General features: G+C 39.6%; 1 protein-coding gene across 3 annotated transcripts in view; it reads left to right on the forward strand.

Moving 5' to 3' along the window:
• The first annotated feature begins 267 nt into the window (after positions 1–267).
• The window catches only part of thsd7ba (thrombospondin, type I, domain containing 7Ba), a 123,570-nt gene continuing 99,543 nt past the window's right edge, over positions 268–24,294 (forward strand). For 2 of the 3 annotated variants that reach the window (XM_056434718.1, XM_056434712.1), the window contains exons 1-2: positions 268–596; positions 5,554–5,730. In XM_056434718.1, the coding sequence (XP_056290693.1) occupies positions 5,571–5,730 (160 nt within the window). In that variant the 5' untranslated portion in view covers positions 268–596; positions 5,554–5,570. The remainder of the gene's footprint in view (positions 597–5,553; positions 5,731–24,294) is intronic. The other variant, XM_056434705.1, reaches the window with a different exon arrangement.

Below are 24,294 nucleotides of genomic sequence, written 5' to 3' on the forward strand. Positions count from 1 at the left end.
GCAGAAACTCTACATTTGGGACACATCATAATCTAGTTTTATATGCACAGAAACTCTCTGAAATCGTTCTGCTAAGATAAGACGAAATATACGTCTGTATCTCGTGCACACCTCTGAGAAGCAAAAGGAGCTGCAATGCGTCATGTGTGAGAAATCTAATCTTAAAAATGTCATCGTATGAGGTGTCAGATTTTGACTGTGCTATGGTATCAGATGTGTTAATCAGTGTCTCATTTTTCCGTCTCTCCTTTCTTCTCCCACCTCAGACCCTGTAGGCTGACTCTTGTGCCAACCTCTGTGAGAACATCAGTGGGTGCAGGGTACTTGACAGAGCCGGCGCCAGGGAGTTAATACCACTCAGTGCTGCTGGAGGTGTGACACCAGCCCTCTGCACATTGATGCACACAGGATTAATCCACTGCATGATGCTCCAGGCATAAGGCCTGGCACAGCTGATTTACTGTCCCTGTCAGACTTGACATCTTTGAAGGCCTCCTCTGCCCTGCACCTGACTTCAGTGGAAGGACTTGGAAGAAACATCTGCCACTGCACCAACCGGATCACCGAAAGGGATGACTGGCAGTCATCTGGCTCAGGTACTTGCAAACCTCTAGTTGCAGTTTGGGAGTTGATTTTGAGTAAATGTAGTCATTGTTTGTGTTTTATTTTCAAGTGCATGTATACGACGTTTGTCATATCTGTCCCAAACCAGTGTTAATTCCGTCAAATGAAACTATGACAACAATAGTTGACAACTCTTTTGTAAGAACCGTCAGAAAAAAAGACCAAACTACAAAGACGTTTTTAAAAACTAAACAAGTGTGAAGACGAACTGGAGCTTCAGGCTTCTGATTAGTAAAAACTATTCTCTGCCACCTAAAATATGTCTTGTTCAGAGCTTGCTTTAGCCACTTGACCTTTGGCTCTCCTATTAATGAGAAGCATATTGCACTCGGTAATGTACCATCTATGTTAGAAACGGTATCTGTCGTTACCAGTATTTGGATGAAACAGATTTATGGACTAAAGTCATCTCCAACCCACATAGAATCAGCAAAAAAATGTTGGGAAAGAAAATACGAAGGCATTCAGGCAGCATGCTGACATTTAGAAATCAGTAAGCTAAAGAATTGCGTAGAGTACTGTGACTTTAATGTTCACGTTACTCTCAGAGCCAATCTTTTGCCAATGGGTAAGTACTAGAATGAATGGTGATGGTCAGCCATCTCATTCTTTCTCTCGATATCGTTTAAAGAAATGGCCCAATGTTTTGCAGGTACACTTAACTCGGGGAATGCTCGAGTGCGGTTCTGTTCAGCCAGCCCAAGTTCCGAAATGATTACTGGATGAACTGAGGAGATCAGTCTGCCGCATTAATGCAGATCAGAGTGACACGGACACAGGCCCCATAACTGTGCATAACAAAGTCAGAGAAGCGGGAGGTGAACTGTGGTTTTACGGGGCAGCTTCCATGTGGGCCAAGAGATCTCTCTCTTTGTGAAACTTCCCTGAATAAATAATGGTTGAACAATGAATAGTATACAAAAAGAATGCTTAAAGAAATAAAAATGTCCGATTTTGTTGTTGACTAAAACTAAATATTTGAACGTATCCTATGCTTTGGCAGTGATCATTGGCTTTGGAGGTAAACTGAGGTGTAGATTTGTTCAGTATGGATGTAATTTCTAGAATAATAAGCATGTTCAAGATTAAAATGGAGATGGAGAGCAATATTCTCAAATATATATATACTGTTTCTTATATTTTGTGTTTTGTTTTTATTCTTGTGTGTTGCTGCTACTGTCACGACAAATTTCCCCTTGGGGATTAATAAAGTATATATCTATCTATCTATCTATCTATCTATCATCTATCTATATATGCAGATTCACCAGCAAGCCTGTGATCAAAGAAATACAAAGATTTTTTAAAATAATTTCATGGTCATTCCTGTCAATGAAAACATCTTAAAAAATGAGCTTCTTTGAGGTGAGAATGAATTGTATTGCGAAACCCAATCAAAACCATTTGCAAGCACCACAACGTGTAAAAAAAATAGGTGCAGCTGTGTTAACCTGAATATACTGACGCAGTACACAAAGAAGAGCACAGGTATATGGGCAGGAGATCTAAGCTAAGGATGTGAAGAGGGAATGAGCTGATGGGCTCTATAATTGTGTGGATAACTAGGGAAGAGTTTGGCATCTCTGGGAAATATACTGGGTTCAAAAGCCTTTGTTTCCACTCCAGACAGAACTGGCTTATTTAAAGAGAGGCTGGAGGATCACATTGTAATTGTTCAGAGCCTTGGCATACCAAATTAGCTGTTGCCATCCATTTGGAAAGATCTAATCAAACATTAATTATTGTGACCACCTGTGAAAGAGAATGTTGCTCATCTGTTCCCTAATGGTAGCTGCAGGGTCCTTACTCCATGAATCCAGTGAGTGAGCCCCAAACAAGGACAACAAGAGACAGAGAGGCAGATTGCATTCCATCAGACCACAGAGTATCTCATAGGATGCACAGCAGCATCTTGCGAGGCTGCTGTTTGCGAGGTTTTCTGTGACCACCGAGAGCTGACCATGGTTCCTTTTGACCCAGCTTAAGAGCTTCTTAAAGTTTTTCCGGATAACCTGCCTTCTCCCTCTCATGACACAGATTCGATGAGTAGAAGCCTGAGCTGTATGAACACAGTTGCCACTGGCTCTTTATAGAGAGGGAACTTGAAGATGTTGTTATATCTAACACTATGGTAATCTCAAATGTCTGTCTTTGAAAAACAATAGCTGGAAGCCATGAGGTCATGCTCGTTTTCACTGCTTGTTTTTGTTCCAAGACCATGTTTCCCTAATCAGTTGTGACACATTATGTCAGCCTATAGAGAGCCCAGCTTGTCCCATGAATAGTGGAATTAGACTGGCTGGAGGGAGGATGAAATCTGGGTTGCAGTCAGGTATGGCTTACAACACAGTGCAGCCCAAGAGGCTGGCTAGTAATCAGCAACAGAGGTGTCTTATTGGCAAATGGCTGTGTAAGTGCCAGACAACTCGGCTCATTCATCCAAATAAAATATATTCTCTGGCCATCAAACAATGGGAGACAACGGCATCGTTAAAGGTTTGATTTATTTTATTCAAAGTGGATGATTTCTTGAAATTAGTAAGAACAAGTAACCCAAAATGTATTCTTTGGGTTGATGGAATTCAAAGTAAAGCCATACAATCTAAATATATATATATATATATATATATATATATACATATACATATACATACATGACCCTCTACAGGTCCCCAGACTGTCGCAGTGCTGACTGATGTAGATGTCAAGAGGCTGCAGGCCATAGTGAAGCCTGCAGCCTCTTGACATTTGGTTCATGATTTTAATACTTTTTTGGTGCTTTGAACAAAAAGTTCAGGCCATACTATATCTTACACATTTCACCTTTTAAAAGCCCCACTGACACATAAAGACCAAAACACTTTTGACTATAGAATAACACATCAAACCCGGAGGGAAATTGGACAGTCCATCAACAACTGGGCATCTGGCAGACCATTTCTGGGCACCAAGCCATGTCCGCCCAGCAATTCCTTTTCATTAAACCTTTTTTGCCCCCACCACAACACAGCTAAAGCAGAAAAGTCCAAATCTAATTTCCCTGAATGAAATCAAGCATAAAATAATGAAGCACCAGGCATTTTCATAGACACACTATGTGTAAATAATCTTAAATCTGCAATGCCTGCTACCTCTCTGTGGTTAATCTGCAATCAGATATTCTTTATGGTACTTAGCTGTCAGCTGTACACCCAGTGTGACGTGGTGATCTGCAAAATTGAAATAATATTGTCATGATGCACCTTCTAAATCAAATTAAGGTAAATTATTTAAATGGGTTATTATTGTGGAAACAGTATGCACCACCTGACATGAGTTTCCCCCACAATAAGCAACGTTTTTTTAAATTATTGTTTAGTTTTACCAAACAAGAAACCACCGGTAATAACATGTCACAATACCCAAGTGTTACAGTTCAGTAATATGAGAGTTGTTTTATAAAATTCTCAATACATTTCTCTTGACATTTAAGGTGTTTCAGATTCAATTGTGTATGAATTCATTTGGCTGATGGTGCAATGCTATGAAAGCCCTGAGAGGCATGCAAGATAAGTCAAATCTAAATTGTTTCCTCACTTTTATTTACGACCTAAGAACATATACAAAAAAATGCTTTCCCAGGATTATCTTTCAAAATCCAATTTTGTATTTATTTGTATTTTTGTCACAATCAATTATTCGTGTTTGCTCTTGTAAAAGCCATGCCATGTTGTAAACTGAACTGAAATCATTCATGTTTCCCTCCAGGTGAATTTTAATTTACATAACTTGCTAACACACCATACCTTGTGCGAAGAAAAAAGTATTTTTCGAAAAGTTATGAGTAAAACTTGTGTACTTAGCACACATTTATTTCCCCCCACAAGGAATCTTGCAAGTTTATTCTGGAAAACTTGTGTTTTCCACCTTAAACCAGGAACACGGGAGCGAAAACTACTTGGATCAGACTTAAAAAATGAAACACCAGATTTATTTATTTGTTCTCAGCTGCCTCTCAGGGCTTCCGTACAACACAATTAAGAGGCCTAGTGAATCCAGGACTAATCCCCAACACTCCTAGGACATGAATCACTGTAGCCGGCGATATGAATAAATGAGCAGCATTAAAAAGGTACTAATACCCATATAACTCCAAGCTTAAGTCCTCCTTCCTTCATTACATGTGTCCACTTGTACCTTGGGAGGCTGAGAATCTCAAGCCTCTCTGACTAATTATGTTTGGTCTATGTGGGAGGAGAAGCATTCATGGAATCACTCGTTAGCTGCATTACATAACATGAGAAAGAAACTCAGAGGTTGTGTCCATACATATTCACATCTACTGTAAGCTCATCCAAATGAAAAAAAAACCCACATTTTGGACACTCCTTGGGTTTCTTTTTTGGTGGTTAATTACGTCATTGCTGTCGTGCAACTAAAACGTCCCAGATCAATGTTGGTTGGTGGACCATCCACAATAGATATTGACATGCAATGTTGTCATACACACATATTTTAAGCTATTTTATTGAATTGCCTCTCAGGAAAAATGCTCTAAGTAGATTTAGGTTATCCCTAATCTACAGTGAAAATGTGTGAATTGTGTGTTGAGGACCTTTATTGTACTTTTCACCATGCATTGTGGGAAACTATGAGTCCTCTAGCTAGGATATTAAAATAATAATAATGAATGAGTGATTTTGGTCACAGCCTATGATTCATATGCGAGAGAGTGTTATGCACTTTGGAAGGTGACACTGAAAGTTATATTTCTCGGCTGTAGGTTCCAGTGGTATATGTTCTACACAGAAACCTCAGAATGTCTGACACCTCCTTCACTTCTCCCATTTTAAAAAGCTCACACACATTCTCAGCACTGGTTTCTCTGGCCCATATCTCGCTGAATGTTTTACCAGTGACCCACTGATGAATTTCATGTTCTTTCCACAGGAGTAAGAGAGGAAGCAATGGGCTGGACTATGACTCTAAAAGATGACTTTGGGGCCATTGCCTGGACGCGACATGCTGGAAGCTCCCTCAGCCTCTTCCTCCTCTTGTCACTTGTTTCCCTCTCAGTCCAGTCTGATGTTGTGTTTACAAAGGACCACCATTTCTCTTGGAAAGCAGGTAAATCTTCTTCTTCTTCTTTACATGTTTCAATCAACAACACTTTTTGACGATTCAAATATAGTCATTCCGGTCTTTAGTCTCTGGAACAAATTATATTTTATTACTACACCGCTGGTCGTTTGCCAATGTTGCTTCAATGATATCATAAAAAGATAATACATACTTAAATATGTGCATTCATATTGCATGTATAAACACACCAGAGTCAGACCTTCAGTCCTTCCTACTTCTCTTTATCGGACAAAAATACAAAATTAGTTTTCAGTGCACCTAGTTCTGCATAGAAAGTTATATTCCTCTTTCTGACACTGGCTGCTATTGGACATCATCAAGCCAGAGGGCCATGGTACTTTCTATCAAACTATTTATCCCTAGCCCAGTGATGATAAGCAGGGCTTGGATTGTTACCATAATGATGTGTAAGCCGTGGTTACGTAACACAGTTAATAAGACATTGGTGTGCAGTGAATACTCATTTCCTGTTCTGCTGTGGATTAGGGGCCCCAGGTTTGTCTGATTATGAAAATAATGTGCATATGTATTTGAGAGAGACTCTCGATTGGATTTCTTTCCTGAAAGCTGAAGTCATGTGTTCCTCCCCTTTGAAGACAATCTGAACTATCATGCCTCACCCCTTCACTCGCTAAACAAATTCAATTGGAAATGCCAAAGCAGCTTGAAGAGGAAAACTTGGCTTACCCACACAAATGTCCCACTTGCTGTGCGATTAGCGCTTTCATTTCTCACTCTGTGGTTGGGTAATGACACTGCCCAAGTGATAAAGACATTGATTAATTTCACTTGAAAGAGCATATGTTCAAAAGGGAAGTAACCGGGACACGAGTGAGGATTTAACATCCTTGCAGCACTAAGATGGCTCATGAGTTGTTGCTTCAGTTAACTTTAAAAGGAAAACTACTTATATAACAAGGAAGGAAATCTCAAAGATAACGCGCTGCACCTCAGAATAGCCTGCTTCCGAGGGATTGTATCACAGTGCTTTGAAGCGAAGCAGCAGTTGAAGAACAGCCAGTTGTAGAATAAAGCGTGTGGCGTTACGGACGAGGACGTATTTGGTGTTGTCTGGTGTCAATGAGCAGCGATTCCTCAAGGCCAAATGTTCTCACATTCACCGTCTGTGCAGCGGCTCCAGGCTTTACATCGCGAGTCTGAGCGTCGCGTTGGCAAATATTGATTTAACGTTCCCATCTTCATCAAGGACATAATGAATATGAATACTCCATTTGGCTGACCGAGCTCCCTTTTCATTTTGGACTCGTCAGTGTCGGAAAGATGTGCTCTAAATTATGCACAGCCACCCGATTGTGTGTTAGTTGTGTCTATCTAGGCCAACGGCATTGTGGGGTAAATCTTCTGTGTGAGCCAGTTCCCAGAGCTGTGGCTAAGCTCAGAGTCTCTGGTTTAGAGAGAGAGAGCTGGAGCCATTTAAGCTTGACCTTCATCGGTTTCTTGGAGACCAGAATGGAGCACAGCAATACTGTGGCTAATAGGGCTATTATTATTGAAAGTGACTGTTCAAAGAACAAACCAACCACTTAGTTACCCTTTTTTAACATCGGGGTTTACATTTAGCACTAAATTACATGGCGACTGGATTTAAAACCTGCATATTAGCGTGTGGTGCTTTTAGCTCAACTACAGGTACGTGTTGTATATATTTATGTGTGAGAGACAAAGGCTACAGGAGGTATCACATATGATAAGGGACTGCATGTTCCCTTTGCACATCCCCTCACAACACTGTCAGCTGGTGCTGCAGTATGATTAAAATGGCTCTCTGTCGGTTTTATAACATTACATTAGTGTTGCTGCACTGCACTAGATTACATGAAACTAGTTGATGTGTTGGGGAAATTGACTTTAGAATATAATGGCAGACGAATGAAAGTGTGCAGTCTGTAGCTTTCACCTGTTGAAATTTTGTTTTTGAAATTCAAGGCATATACAGTCCATCAGATTGCTGATATCCTCAAAAAACAGAGGGTTCAAATTTGATTTATTCTGACTTCCATGAGCGTCAGCATTTAAACACAACAGCAAAGCAGTGAGCTCATCCTGTGTCAGCTTTAGTCGACTGAAAGAGTAAGATCCTCTCAGGTTTTCATTTGGCATCTTTGAAATGGTAGAAAATCTTTAAAATGCGAGAATTCACCTCTCATAAATAGTGTGTGTTCTTTACAGCTTTTAACAAAGAGGAATAGAGCTGAAGCATTCTAAGATACATCCCAGGTGAGGCAGTATTGTAAATCAAAGTCTTTCTCTCTAAAAAGAAGAACAAAAATACCATTGTGGAAGTTTTTATTTCCCTCTTTGACTATGGAATCAAACACATTCAGGATAGTGAGGTGTCTTGATCTCTGGGGGGCAGAACGTTGATATTCCAATAGCATTTTAACAAATTGGGAGAATGCTATTGTATTTGTTAAGTGACGATGTATTTCAACATTTTCGTACTGTCTTGTTATTTATTTATTCCGTGTTGTGCTATATAAAATGAGATGGTTTGTTTCCTTTTGATAAATCCTGCCTGTTTTCTCGAGAGGGTTGAATGATTAAGCTGCCTGTTCATTTAAATTATGTGGGAACCTGGCAATGATTTTTTTGAAAGATTGGAAAATCAATAAAGGTTTTCCTTAATAAGAGGGATCACCCTCAGCTCCTGCAGGATTATTCCAGCAGTTTATGAGGCTGAAGCTCTTGGAACTGGTCTTAACCAGGGCCTTGTGGCTGTCAAAAATCCCTGTGTGGAGGGATACAGTCAAGCAACATTTACATTTCATTTCAGGGTCTGAGTGTATTTATTTGCAATTTCACCACTCTGTTGCACCATCAAAGCTGAAATCAAACATCACTGCTGCAGAGAGCTTCTGTTGTTTCTGAAAAATAAGCTCAACAGAGACAATGTGCTAGAATCCAGTCTATCAAGATTTCACATTTAACCAAATTCCACTGAATAATTTACAGAAGGCTTTTTCGCTTTAACAGTGACAAAGAAGAAAAGAAAAAAAACATTTGACAAGTGTCTGTTTTAGCCAGTAAGCACCAGATAAGCTGTTGCAAGCGGACACTATCTAGTTACCCTCTGGCAACTTCTTGCAGCAAAGGCAAATGCACTTCCCTGTCAGCTTTTTCCAGTCAGTACAATAATTCTTGGAGGATTGAGTTGGTTTGTAAAAATAAGTCAAAGCTTGTCCTCTTGGGAACAAGAATAAGCAAAGTGATTGTTATGCAGATGAGCTCAGTTGAAATGTGATACTTTGAATAAAACAGAGAATACGCATCAATAAATGATACACTTAGTTCCCATGTGCCCGGTGACCCTTCAGAGGTTATTAGCTGTGAATGACATGTTAGCATGTAAAATGTGCTGACGTAATCTGACGTAATCTGATAACTCATGCAGATCTGAATTCAAACTTCCAGACCAAACACAATCACAGACTTTTTCCTTACTGTGCCTGATCTCTGTTCAGACTAACACAAGATAAACATCTATAAATAAATAAAAAACTAAATCTAATTGATAAAGCAGTTTCAATGTATATGTGAATGTAATTTGCAGGAGACTATAGGCTGCCTGCTGTCTCTAGAGCCATATTTCCATAAAGCTGAAGTCGGTAAACTTGTAAGTGGCAACCTCTTATTCACCTGTAATTTCATCTGTAACATTTTTCCATAACTTAACTGGTTCACTTTATGTGTGTTTTCAAGGTTTGTGTTTGCATGCCAATAATTATTTCACAAAATCGGAACTGATTCTTACTCTCAAAATGTTGATTCATTTCATGATTTAATTAATAATGATAGTTTACAGTGTTACAGCAAGCGCCAACGGTTCTGTTCCCCCTTCAATGATCTCAGTGGACAAATAACATATCATATTGTTTAGAATTAATTAATTCTCCAGGACATCATTTTGCCTTTAACCAACATCTTAAATAATGAAGTAGTATGGTGGACTTTAGTGCTAGAAATCATCTCTAGCCTATAAACATCTCATATTTAGCTGGAATAGCTACGACCTTTTTCACTGTTGTTGTTGACACAAGGTTCACGTTCAATCATTCATTATTCATTCATCAGCCTTTCGTTTGTTTTTTAATAGAATGACTGAGGACCCTGGTGGAAAACATCAAATGTGTTGGAGCTGGCATGTTTGTTAACGACTTGGAAGATACATCCTCAGAAGTGAATTTTTTCATTTGAATGTAATCACAACGATGACTGCCACCAGGTGATTTTTCCTGTGGGCTCTGCAGTTGTCAGCATTTTGATAACAGCTGTGTATCAAAGTGGGATTTCTTCTGCTGCTGCATAAGAGAGCTTTAAAAGGTAAATAAGCAACGATTCACAAGGGACAGGAAACTGCTGCTGCTGCACGGCTCTTTGCTCCAAAACTTCTGCAAAATGCCAGTCTGTGAACATGTCATCTGATGCTTTCACAGAAACAGAAGATGGTTCTTCTTGCAACCCAACATCAGCATTACACAATTCCTTCTCATTAAGCCGGCCACTCTCTAACCTGGAGGGCTACACAGTAAATTCCCCAGTGTTAAAAATTCAATATTGAAGTATATTGACTCTTTCAGAGTTATCACAACACTAGCAAGAGTAAATAGCCCCCAGTGTTGGTGTAAATATTCAGAGATACACATGTTTGTGTAAAATATACAGTGTGAATTGACTGTCAGAGTCATGACAACTAAAGCAACAGTAAAAACCCCATGTTGATGACAACGTTCACTGTTACTCTGGAAAGCTCCGCCCCCTACTTCCCCTTAAAATTGCGTTTTAATTCTAGAAATAATTTATCTAAATCACTTGTTTTATATCAAACGTTGATATTTCAGCAGAAGCAACATTTTAGAATAATTCTATACTGAGTTCAACTTACATCGAGCTGTTTTTGTGTCTTGAAATATCGAATGACAGACGGCTAACGTGACCGAGTCAAAAGCTGCACGGTAGAATTAAAGAGAACATTACCACTAAGCCAGTGAACATATGGTCCCTATCTAGCTAGTGTTATAGAGCCACTGTGGGTCAGTGGTCAGCAGGTCTGTCTTTTAATTAGGGGTTGGGGGTTCAATCCCGACCCACCTTGAATTGCTCCCTGTCGCTGTGCATATGGTGTATGATTGTAACATGATTGTAGGTCGCTTTGCGTAAAAGTCTCAGATAAATGAAATGTAAAGTAACACTGAATATAGCGATACAATTTCAGATTTAACACAACTCTGGTAAGAGTTATTATTCTACACTGAGAAGTGTTCATTTTGACACGAGTTATTTACATTTGACACTCGGACGAGCGTTAATCAAAATGAACACTTCTCAGTGCAGTGGAGAGTAAAATAATAACTCTTACCAAAGTTACATTAACTCTGAAATGTTAACACTATGTTCAGTGTTACTTTAACACTCTAAAGATAAGGGACCATATGTTCACTGGCTGAGTGTTAAAATATACTCTTTAAGTGTGAAATTGACACTGCCAATTTTACTGTGTAGAAAATTCTTGTTGTGAAGGCACTCGTCTGAGATCATTAACACCAGACACACTTCTGAAAGGAATAACAACTTTTAGAACGTGAAGAAATTATAACTGTCTCAGTAATGATAGAGGTTTCAGGGTTGTGAAACATGTGAAGGAGAAGATAATCATCTAAAGATACCATTCCAAATATTTTTTCCCTGCAGTTAAGGGGAGCAGCTGTGTGTTTAAAATATTGAAATATTTATTGTACTTATTTTTGGTACATACGTGATTAATTCAGATATGTTTAGGCAACACATACTGGAAGCAACATCATTTATATAATGCAAAAAAACTATTGTACATCCTTAAATTAGCTGCCACTTCATACATCAAAATCACCTGGATTTTTTTAAATGACCAAAACACAGTACCTTAAATATGAGCATATATAGAACACTTTTATCCATCCTCACACACAACAATTGAAGTGACACACACTTAAATTAAATGTTTTCTTCTGGCTTTTTGTAAATGCTGTAAAGCTTTCAAGATGGTTTTTTTGTTCAATTCAAATACTATCTATTATGTAGCTTGCCATTACAATTCAGCAAATTCCTGTCAAAAAACGCCATCTCATTAAAGATTCAAATACAAGCATGTAGTTTGTTATCTGCCTTCCCGCATATCTCCCTTGGATTCGCTGAATCGAGGACACCAAGTTAGCCTGATAAGGATCAAGGTGAATATATTTCAAAGTGGACTATTGATCTGAGGCTGAAAGATGTTGCTCCAATTACATATTCTACAACTCATGCTTTTATAGAAACCAAACACATCCACTCTGCATTTTTCAATTTGTGCCTTGGGCTTACCATTGACAGGAAACACAATGAAAAGTGAATTTAAATTGGTTGTTCGGCTTTGTTTCATGTAAATGTGATCAGCATTTAAATCACCATAAGTATTCCAGCGATCAGCGACCTTCACTAAATCTGACGCGTCTCTTCAAAAGCCCTTTACATTGATTATTCAATTGAGATCTCATTTTGAACTTTTGTCCGTCCTGATGACTGGCAGTGAACTGATTGATGCTGTCAAAAAAAAGCTGTCCGCTTGTCTCATATGGGCCACGAGGCACGAGATTCCTGGCAGTCAGATCCTTAATCCCATGAGAATATTCTCAGAGGAGTTTGCTTTCAGAGCGACTTTCAGAGTCTCTTTCATGCAGCGCAGGGTTTTCACATCACCCTTATACAAAACTTTGCAATTCTGGTCAAATCTCCCGCAGTTACATTTTTCCATTAGAGGCTTGAATGAGGAATCGGGAAAGATACACGCCCATGACGAAGTAATTATCAGAAGCTCCATAGCTACTGGGAATATCCAGCCTGTAGTGCCATTGTGTAAATGACGGGAATCAGAGACAGAAGGGCATCTCATTACAGAAGGACTCCTGCAGGTTCAATTATTACTAATAGTGAAATATATAAAAGCAGGGCCAAACTGGGAACCTAATTCAGACTGGGAATATAACGTCAGCCCAATTCAATCTACAGTGACAGCGGACCACGCAGGGACACAAGAGGATGTTCGAGGGGCTCACAAACCGTAAAGCTGATTTTTGCAATTAAACAACAACACAAAAATGCCTACCTTTTCAAAATGATATTAAAAGAAACCCATGACCAAGGGGTCGGTTTAATTTATCATGGAAATGTCTTCATTGGATTTAAATAATTAATTCAATAAACAATATGACCAAAGAAGAGACTATAATGCATTAAGGCTCTCAGGCATTCTGTGTTGCTCTTTGCATGTAACATGTACGGTTTAATGATATGACAAAGTGATAATGTTCTAACTAAATGCATACTGCATGCAAAAGTACATTTATAAATGCAGCTGCAGGATGTTTTTAAGGCAAAAAGAAAAAGTTTGCTTTATGGAACATAGTGATAGCTAAGAAAAGAATCTGCTGCTACTCATCAGAGTTAGGAATCTACAATCACCGTGTTTACATGCATTCGAATAACTGGCTTAGTCGGACTGAAATCGAATTATCCGTTTCATGTAAACACCTTTGTTCGACTATGTGCGGTCCGACTACGATCCGATTAACACCCCTGGATAACTCGATCCGATCCGGTTGATAATTCGACTCTCGCGGCATGCAACGGTGAATTGGATTAGGAACTGGACTTTGCGTCTTTGCGCATGCTTGAGATCCCGACGCCCTCCGACGCCCTCCCTCCTATGTCGTGACCCGGAAGTCGAAAGAGTCGAAAGAGACGATAATGTCACTATTAACATCATGCAAGAATAGTAGAGGGATGTAGCTTCGCCTTGCTCTCTGTTCGCCATCTTTCTCGAAATGTTGATGTTGTTGTTGTTGGTTGTTGTTGGTAGTGGTGAAGAGGTCAAGCGGAAATGGCTGTATCACCACGAGTTGTAATGAAAACAGCGCCACCTATCGTATCGGATATGACATGCTTTCGGCCAATGATTCGAATTACTCACTGCCATGTATATTGGGATAATAGCAGATCCCCCAAAAGATAGCATAGTCCGACTAAAGCAAGATTCGAATTATACCATCATGTAAACGCACTGACATACATACATGACACAGTTCTGAGTCCCTGTATCAGCCTCATGTCATTTTAAATTTGATTCACCCATTACATTCAACATTTTTAACACTGTTGTGGCCAAAATAGCAAGGCAAGTCCATGGGAATGTGCCCAGTGCCGCCGATGGCCAGTCCGAGCCTGCATGAAATTCTGATTAATACAGCTCCATGTGTATGAATAGATTCTTTGATACACTCTAAAATTAAGTATAAGAGACATTTTTTTAAATAGTCTGTCTCTGAAGCATAGCTGACTGCACAATGAAGCTAACTCTTGCAGATAAGTTGAAATAAAAACTCAACCAAAAGGAGTTATTTAGAAGGTTGTACCTCTCCAAGCAAAAAAATAAAAGTCACAATACTGAAATTTGATGAGTCTACAGCTTCCCTTCCTTTAATGCAAATGAGATTAAACCTGCTGACAAGAGCTTCTCCTGTTCCGCTGCTGCAGACTGGCCCAAGTGCAAAGATTTCCGCAAATCAGCACCGAAGAGAGCCATGCAGGAGTCCTGTTCTTTGATGCCTTACCAGAAGATGGGTGTATTGAGTTTTGAGGCTTATGTAATTGACCTTGGAGTTTGCGGGTTATGCATGTCAGCGTGAAGGTCAGGCCCATAAAAAGGGCTGTGAAAGTTATTTGTCACTGCATGGACAAAGCATCAAACATCCTCTGCTGCACACTGCAAAAAAAAGTTAGCCTTTACGACTTCATGGCATTATGACTGTCATTCAGTTCCTCACTTGTCAGGTTTTTTTATATGGTAATCTGGAAATGCTCTCCAGTCAGAGAGCTTCATTGTTATTCTAGTTCATAAAAAAGAAGAAGCCTATTTTCTGCGTTAACAAAACATGACACGCCTGTTGGAATTAAAATAGTTTTAATGAGATGATCTGAACAAAAAATGGTAAGCCTGAAGGTCTCACTAAGACTGAGCCAGTGGGAGTCCGGTGAGAACCTGCAATAGTACAATACAATTGTAATTGCAATACACACAAGGAGCTGAAACCTGAACACTAAAAAAGAAAAGTGTTCATCTTCTTCATCGAGCAGTTTCCTTGACCTGCTCCCCCGATGCTGGAGTGCTCTTTGTCACCACAACTGCTTTTACCCCCGAATGCAGACGCAGCTGGAAGTAAATAGGTCAACTGATACGATTTCTCCTCCCAAGTCACACTCTATTCCGATGACTGTGTTTTCCATTGCTTGATAATTAATGGAATGATATATTTGTTTCCCGGGTTGAATGCCTCACTTCACTAAAAATATCTCCACAGAAAACGGGAAGATTGGGACTCCTTGCTGATGCACTGCCAAACGTAAGAAGAGCACGGTAAAACTGTTCTGTGTTTGAACAGCAGCCTCTGCAGAGACCCGTTAAAATAGACTCATCTGTTTACTGTGTATTTGACCCAGTGGGGAACGCACTGGAGAGACGGCGAGGTGAAACCAAATGGATTTTATTCTCACCTGAGAGAAACTCCCAAATGAGTCATCTTGTGATTGCGGAGCACTGTCTATCAAGACTGCTTGTTCTATTCTACCCTTTGATCAACTGCTGTGCTGAAAAAGACTCGCCAGAGACGAGGATGTACAAGGGAGGAGTGGAAGAGAGAGATGAGAAACGCTGTGAGAATAACACGTGAGGAAAAGATTGCAGGGGGGTTATCCTGCCAGTATTAATGCTATAGTCAATGCAACATTGTATAATATTTTGACATATCTCTCATCTCACAAAATTATTTAGGATTAAATACACATGCTTCGACGTGATATCAGTGTTTCAAGAAGCAAGATGTATGCAGCCATCTGAATGACTGAATAGACCCCTAAAACCTTAATACAGAACGTGCATTTCATGTGTTCTATGTCCACTCGTATGGCAGCTGGAGCATGGTCACATGGCTGTGTTTAGGTATGAAACCCTAAGAGGATTCGGGAAAGATCTCTTTGTGCACCCACCATCCACCCCAAACTCTGTATATGAGTTAGAAAGGTCGTGAAGGTTTAAAACACATTGCCTGTCAACAAAATCCAGGCAAGCCAAGCACAAGTTCTAAATTCTAATTTAAATTTTTTTTTTTATTAATTGAATGTTTTGACCAGCCTGCACTGACGCCCCAAGTGTTCAACCTTGATTTCTACTGTCAGCATTTGATGCTTCTGAGATTAGTCGCCTTTTCTCTTTTGCACACTGATTAATGACAATTATCCAGGGAGTCATAAAGCTGCTACAGGCCTTGTTTTAAACAAGGGTCACTGAATGCTTCCTATGCTCCCTAATTTAATATTAGAAAGTGTGTGTCTTTTCTGTAACACTCTTCGATGCCCATGTTTTTAATGCATCGTAATCATCTTATAGCACTGTATAACCATAGTTATAAGCACAAATACATATTCATAATGCTTTCTATTAAAAGCCATAATAAATTGGCATATACGGTCAGGTGTCATCGGATCATAGCGATCTATAATTCATCATAGTTGTAGTAAATTATAATCTATTTTATATTGTATTAGTTAACTGTAATAATGCATACTTTACTTGAGGTGGTCATTGGGAGCTTTAAAGTAAAAATACATTTCACAAAAGTTTGTGTTCTTGTATGGACCTTACATTTAGCAGTCGAGAGTTTTTGAAGCATCTTTATATCATTTACATTTTAATTAAATATTTTAGATATTTTTATCCAGGATTATTTCATTATGTGACTAAAATGTATTTTGCCGAAGAGCATTGAAGTAATTAGCATCTGGAAATGGGATTGTTTCACCTCACGGCTCTGATAGGCAGATGGGAGGTGCAGCTGCATGCAGAGGCTGTTCTTCCGTTGCTTTCTCTCCGTTCCTGAAAGTTGCTGGATGATTGTACTACTTCCACCTGCCAGTTTGTTTGGCTTTCTCTGATATATTTGTAACCTTGTTGTCTTTTCCGTTGGGGTTCGGCTTGAACCGTTCTTTCTTGTCTTTTAGTCTCTGAACAGGATTTTGAATTATCTTATCACTCCTCTTTCTAGCAGCACGGGTCATTTTGGCACCTTTTCCAGTTTATAATATCTTTCACTCCAGTCTGTTCTTTTAGAGTCTTTTTCCCTCTCAATAGTTGCTGTAATAAATCTTCAGCACGTTGGTGCATCGCAGGTTGGAGCCGCATGGCACATTTGTCAAGGAGCTACATACTGGAACCCAGAGGCACAACTCTGAGACAGGGGGTAACAAAGATGAAGACAGGCAGCGTGAAAACCGGGAGATCAGTCCAAGAAGCAAACAAGTCCAAAAAGGAGCAGGGCAGAGAATCAGAGGTCAGGGCAGGCAGGGTCAGAACAGGCAGGTCAGGGATATACACTACTAACGCTGGAGAACTTGGCACGAAAACACGAGACAATCTGGCAGAGGACAAGTGCAAGTGAGGGACCTAAATACTGACATACTAACGAAGGGATGGGCTGCAGGTGAGTTGGGTGTGAGAACCAGGTGAAGGGAAGGAATGATGATCAGGTGTGAATGGCCAGCTTTGAAATGACATGAGAGTTAATTAAAATGAGCAAACAGAATGAAAACAACTAATATGATGGGAAACGCGTAAAAACATTAGGATAAGGAGACAACCCTTCAGCGTCTACTTCCAGAGTCGACTGTCTTCTTGTTTCTTTTTCTTCTCGAGAAAGGGATTGTGTCGTACTATCCTGATTATTTAATTGAACCTATACTTTACAGAATTAACACGAGTCTTTTTAGTTAGTTCATATTAAAACGCTGAGCTCTCTCAGCTGCTGAACGTGACCAAACAGTTTGATATAATTAACTGAATGAAAACCTGATAAATTAAAGACACAATTTAATGAAACAATTACACATCATAGATTGACATTGTGATCGAGACCGACAGACCTATGTAGATATACATGTGTGCCTAAATGCATAATCAATTAATGTATAACACTCTCAACATCTCAGCACAGATCAGTATCCTGGTGAGAGGCATGATAGGGAGTGGAGAACGTTTCCCCCCCGGGTGTCCAGTGCTGCGTGAGATAACGTAGCAGGCCGAGCAATTAACATCCAGTTTGTCTGGCAAGAAAATACAACAATTATAATCAGAGATTGCTATCATGACCGTAACTATAAATAACCTTTATCAACTCAGATGTTTGAATATATATATAGATATAAAACATACAGGGACTTACTAAGAGCATATAAAATAAAATAAAGTTGTTTATTAACAATTATCATTATCCTCTGAAATGTGTCAGATTGTGTTAAAGACATTTCAGTTTCATTGAGAGAAGTCTTAGGGCGTCCGTTACATTTGAGTATTTTACCGTTCAGTCCTGCCACCTCATTTTATTTCACCCGGCGTTGGGATGACTCGCTGAATAATTCTTTGTTGTTGAAAGCAGTGGGAGAGCTGCCTCAACCTGCTGACCTTCGTGAGCACAACAAACCAATTTTATTGATGTCTGTCAAACTCTTTTTTTTGTTGAGCAAAGCTGTTGCAAATGTTTTTGTGAGCGACTTCTTAATCACAGACTTCCCGGTTTGCAATTTTCTGCTTTACTTTTGAGGCGATAGAGGGTCCTCTTCTTAATGGGAAAAGTAATACATTTTGAAAAAAGAACACATCGCAGATATTATCAAGTCTCCAATGTCTTTAGATGGAGTTAGCACAAACGGTTTTATAATTATTCATCTCAGCGAGTGACTTCATCTAAGTCAGTGATTCATAACTGGTGTTTTGAAGGAACTTTTTTATGCAGCGGGAGTGTCGTTTTTTTTTGCCCGCTCGTCCCTCAATGTTTTCAGCAGCGTGTGCCAGGTTGGATCAAACCATCCTGATATGGGGGAGACTTTGTTTTTTTAGGATAATTAAATTAAACATCCTACTGAATATAAAATTCAGCTCCTCCGATTAGAAATTCCTCCAGACTCAAGTCTGTCAGTGTTACACCTCTCAGGTTAAATTGAGTGCTGCTACATTCTATTCTATAAAGCACAATGTTTTTCAGTATTTACCTACGAGCTTATAAAAAGACTGAATATCCCAAACCTGAAGTGTTAATGTCGAACTAATATGGAAGTCAAGTGGGAATGCAGTTCACAGACATTCAAATGAGGCGCTCGCAAAGTTGCATTTCAATAAGATTTAACTCGAGGAGAGAGAACACTAGTTTGATGATAAACAGACAGCGGTGGGAAAAGGGTGCTGTTGGGTTTTGCTCCAGGGTTGCTTGGGGGCCTTTCCTTGATCAGGGATCATGCTCTCAGCCTGGCTGATTTGGCGGCATTAGGCCTGAGCCAAAGAATGGCAGAAAGCAACTCCATGACAAATTCTGAATATCCAAAGAAGCTGATCATCATTCATGAAGTGTTGCCTGAAAAGCAAGTTAGGGCAGAAGCAGAACATTTGGTAAAGCTGTATAGCAGTCTACATTTAAACATGGCAAGTGTAATGAGAGGTATTGGGAGAACAATAGCATGTTCGCTGTCTTTCTCTTGTAAATGTATGTTCCAAGGATATGATATGTGTGGAACTGTAGGCCCATTTGCCCAAAGGCTGTTGCTTTTTGTGGATATTAACCTCAAAGATAATGATGAACATAAACAGTCCTCACACACAACCACAATCTTTTTTTGACACACATTAATATTTTCCTATATACAAAGCAAAACAGGGTCAACAAAATCAATGCTGAGACCAAATGAAATACTAATATGAGGCTTTATTTCCTGGCGTATTTAATAGTTCAACGTGACTACTGCCAGCTCTTTTTCTGCACGTTACGATTCACGGTGTTTCTGACTGCCACTTCAGCCAATTAAATGACAGCATCTTGTCCCACAGGTTCGAGGGCGCATTGGAACATTTTGAAATTTATTTTTCTTCTGAGCGATGAACATAATATAGATAATAATCCGAATGATTTTTTCAAATTTATTGTGCGAAATAATTTTTCTAACAAGGCAATTCAAATTAACAAAATATTGGTGGGGACAATAGTGTCTTTCACAAACTTTGGTTGTGACTTGTCCCTCGGGACACTTTGCAAACCCATGCACCCATGCACCCATACGCCATGGTTACTGGACAACGAAACATGAGCAGACATTGTCTGTACAAACGGAACACAGGGAAAGACTCTTAACCATGAGTTTGCAGGATGTGAATGTGCAAGAAACTCATAGCACATAATTAATATAAGTTGGCTACGCCATGCATCATTTTCATACCTCAAACGCCCAGCACTTAATCATGAGGAGAGAAGCCAGGTGAACTTTAATTAGGATTTGCGGAGTGATGTTTGATCTTTTATTACCTTTGCTGTGGAGTAATTTGATGGCCTCTGCCTTTCTGTGCAAATCAAACATCGTCTGTGAACATTGAGGCTCCCAACAGGAAGACATTTTTAGAATTTAATGACCATATAGCTTTTACCTGGTGCCATCAAGAGGCCAAACTAATGAGTATCTCCTGATTTATTCTTCATACACTGCCAATATTTGCACAGACCTGCTGTTATGACGAAACAACGCAGGACCTTAGTGGCTTAAAATTCTCAGTTATGCAATGAGTTGAATGGTATCTTTCATTTTAATAATCCTGAAACAGTCTTTGCTATGTCTGTTATGATTTGGAGTGTTTCCTGTTTTGTTTTGAAGTCCCTGTCTCGTTTCCTGTTTCCCTGCGCTTCCTTCCCTGTACTTGTTCTGTTTCGTTCCTGATTGTCCCCAGCCACGCCCTGATTGTTTCCACCTGTGTCTCCACCTGTGTCTCGTTTCCCCAGTGTATTGAGCTTGTGTCTTTCTGCTTGTTCTATGTCTGTTCGTTTTGGTTCCTGTCTGGTTCTTGTCCCTGTTAGTTTCTCTCCTGTTGCCAGGCTGTGGTTCTGCTCAGTTATTAATAATAAATCCTGTGTTTTTTTGAGAACTCTGCCTGCTGCGTTTGGGTCCAAACCTCGCACCACACAAAATATGTGGTATTAGGGCTGGGTATTGGCTTTAATTATGCTAGTGCCAATACATTGTCTTGGGTTTTGGTTCCAATAACAAAACAATACAAACATTTTCTGAGACGTTATATTTATATTTTGAACACAAACTCTAAATACACAAATTGTGTGAAATTTTCAAATTAGACCCGAGGATAGATCTGTGATTCGATTTGCGCCTGTCATGCAATTACAAATAATCCACTGGGACTGGGATCATAATTCAGGACAGGCCAATCTCCACTCATTAACAAGACACCACGGACTGTATCCTGAGAGTGTCCTGTTTAAATATATCGTTTGTGTACTGTTTATACCAGTAATATATTTTATATTTTTATGACTACAATAAAACTGATGTAAAAACCTCCCGAATTGTTAAAGACAGCCTAGTGTCTTTAGTTTAAATAGTTGATTGCATTTCCACAATAAAGCCTCGAGCAATAAATATCAGCACTGTGAATGTTTTTTACACCAGGCATCTCTCAAGACCTCTTATTGGACTTGTGTTTATCACTGGTTCTGTAAGATGTGTGTACCTAGACATGTAAGATAGCATTCTTAAGTGTTGATGACATTTATTACAAACCATTGAATCAATTCGTTAAGGAAAGTTGGGATATTATCACCTGCGAGTATATATTGTCAGCAGCTGCGACAGCAACGCTGGTGAGTCTGTGTGAGTATTCATATTGTTGTCTGTCTGTGGTCAGAATGTGTCACCGCGATACAGTCACACTACCTCAGGATGCAGTGACAAAGGTTTACAAGTGTGTAGTTCAGATCACAATGACGGATGAGTTCTAAGATGACTGAGGAAAGACGTCCGAGTACGAGCGTAAGCCACAGTTTCACGTGGCGGAATAGGAATCATTTGATGGATATTTTACAGAGCTTGCTGTGTCTTTTGGATTCCCACGGAGAAATAGATCCCAATAGTTTATAGTTTACTTCAGTAAAGTTTCTCTGTATATTCTCCAGTGTTTCCCTGATCTGTGCAGAGAACAGCAGGAGTCTCGGCACCATTGCCGTATTCGCCCTGTTCCTTCCACACGTACCATGTCAATGGGGCGTGTGATAAGTGAATGTTGCTGCTGGCAGTATCATGGCTGTAGACAGATTTATGTTCACACAGCTTAGATTGGATACCTCGAGATGTGGATTTTGTGACTGCGCTTCGCTCAGATTCGCCCTGAGAATGTTCACATCTGACGGATAAAGCCACCCTTCAGGACGTGCCAGGTCACATTAAAAAGACAGGCGCTATCACAGCTGTGGCAGTCACTTTGAATTCATACACAATATAACAAGATACAAGTCAACAGCATCACATACTACAGCCTCTAAAATTACTGTAAAAAGGAACACCGAACCAACACATTATCAACAAAAAACGGATGCATAATACTTCATAAAAGTAGAATTTACTGCAGGTCTATTGTATGACAGATGTACCAAATAAGCTGTTGGCATGGTAGGGAATATTCAATTCATACTCAGAGCAGTGAACGCCTGGTCTCCGTTCCTGCCTGAGTTATGAGCTACATAATCCAAGTCGCACAGATGCTTTTCTGGCCGAGCTGCACCAGGCTTAATGTTTCAAATCCATGCATCACACCCACGCGTCTCCTTGATGCGCACACACACTTACCTGACTGTTTTTTTTGCCTGTATTGAAGAATGAAGAAGACAATGCCAAGCTCTCAGACAACAGATCAGTCAAGAGCTCAAACAAATTGCATCACAATGAGCCAGCTGAAGGATGTGGTTGGAGAGTGAGGGTTACATTTATCAAAGGCTTGATTACATAATACAGTTTTTTTGTTGCTTTGAACTCCTGATTAGTCTGACTATTATTTTGTGGCTGAGTAACTAGTTCTGTCAGGAACATTAGACCCTTGAGGAAAATCGTCTTGATACCTTGCTACGAGAGGAGGCCTTTTTCAGCCTCAACCTGTGTGACAGAACAGACACGGTTCAGAACAGCCATCCAAGCAAGCTGTAATTAACCAACAAAGCATGTCGGTAGCTGCAACCTGAAACATATTTTTTAAATGTTTTAACTATATTTTCTTAAATATTTTGCTACTACCATGATTATGAGTGCTGCCAAAACACAGCTGACCCAGACCATGTGCTGTGCTACGCCTCCACTGATTTAGGATTTGAGCTGCTGCTGTGCTGCTGACGTGCTGCTTTCCCTCTGCAGCCTGTGGAGGTTATTATATAGATATCTCACTCAGGACTAATACGGTGGATCGAGCGACTGAACCAAGCAACAGACCGACCAAGAATAAGAGAATTTTTCTTGCGATTGACACACTCTCCCATAGATTACATTTTGGCCTATTTGCACACTAAAGCCGGGGAATCCTTTGTTATATATGAGCGATCTGAGGAAGCTTCACCTCTAAGTTGATGGAGTTACAGACGTCTGCACATTTCTAATGTTGTAGTAGTAGTAGTAGTAGCTTTATTGTCAATTTATTCACATGTTAAGACATACAAAGGAATCGATAGGACGTTTCCCACTCTCCCACGGTGAAACATATAAAAGTGCACAGGCACAACAGATAAGACAAGACATTTCCTAATACTAAGTAAACATAAAGATTCACGTACAGTTGTTATAAATACTATATATATAAATACTATAAATACTATATATATATAAATACGTAATACAATTTTAAATGGACTCAATGGTAATGGACTGATAGTATGGCTGCCCAGTGGTTGATGGCTTTGTTTGGACCCCCAATGAAGTGTTTCTTGGAGTTCAACACTGAGCTTTTGCTAACATTTTTTATTTTTATTAGACCTCCCACAAATGACCATAAAATGAGCGAGCATCTGATTAATAATTGAGGGAACTCAAATGACAGATGGAGGAGAAGTGAAGTATTTAGCCACCGCTGGTTACACTCTGCAGGCCACCCGACTTGGTTAATCACCTTGTCAGAGAAACTCTCTTGGTTCGGGGTCCATGTTGAATTGGTCCTGATCACAGATCCAAAGTTATTTTATGCTTGATTTAATGAAAACATTTATTTAATTGCGATTCATTTCTAGTGACAGTGAGGCAAAAATATAACTGTTACTGAACTCTGAGAGCAGAGTTCAGCTCATCTTGCGTGGGACAATAACAGAGATTATTATTGTAGGGGCAGTGCATTATTGTCTTTCTCTCTATCTCTATCACCTCTTAGCTAGGCACCACAACAACATCTGTGAAACCAGACAGAACCTGTTCCCATGGACCCAGTGGAAGGAGGAAGAAGCAAGAGAGAAAGGAGGGACAAACACTTCATTAATAATTATTCAATTGAATTATTCCAAGTTTCTGTTTAATAAATACTTAAAGACTTTTAAGTGTTTCGACACTGAACTTGTTTTCTCGAAGAGACATTGGAAAGGTTGATTTCCATCACAATGGGACGATTAG

The sequence above is a fragment of the Pseudoliparis swirei genome, chromosome 2, assembly GCF_029220125.1.
Source record: "Pseudoliparis swirei isolate HS2019 ecotype Mariana Trench chromosome 2, NWPU_hadal_v1, whole genome shotgun sequence".
NCBI classification, from domain to species: Eukaryota; Metazoa; Chordata; class Actinopteri; order Perciformes; family Liparidae; genus Pseudoliparis; species Pseudoliparis swirei.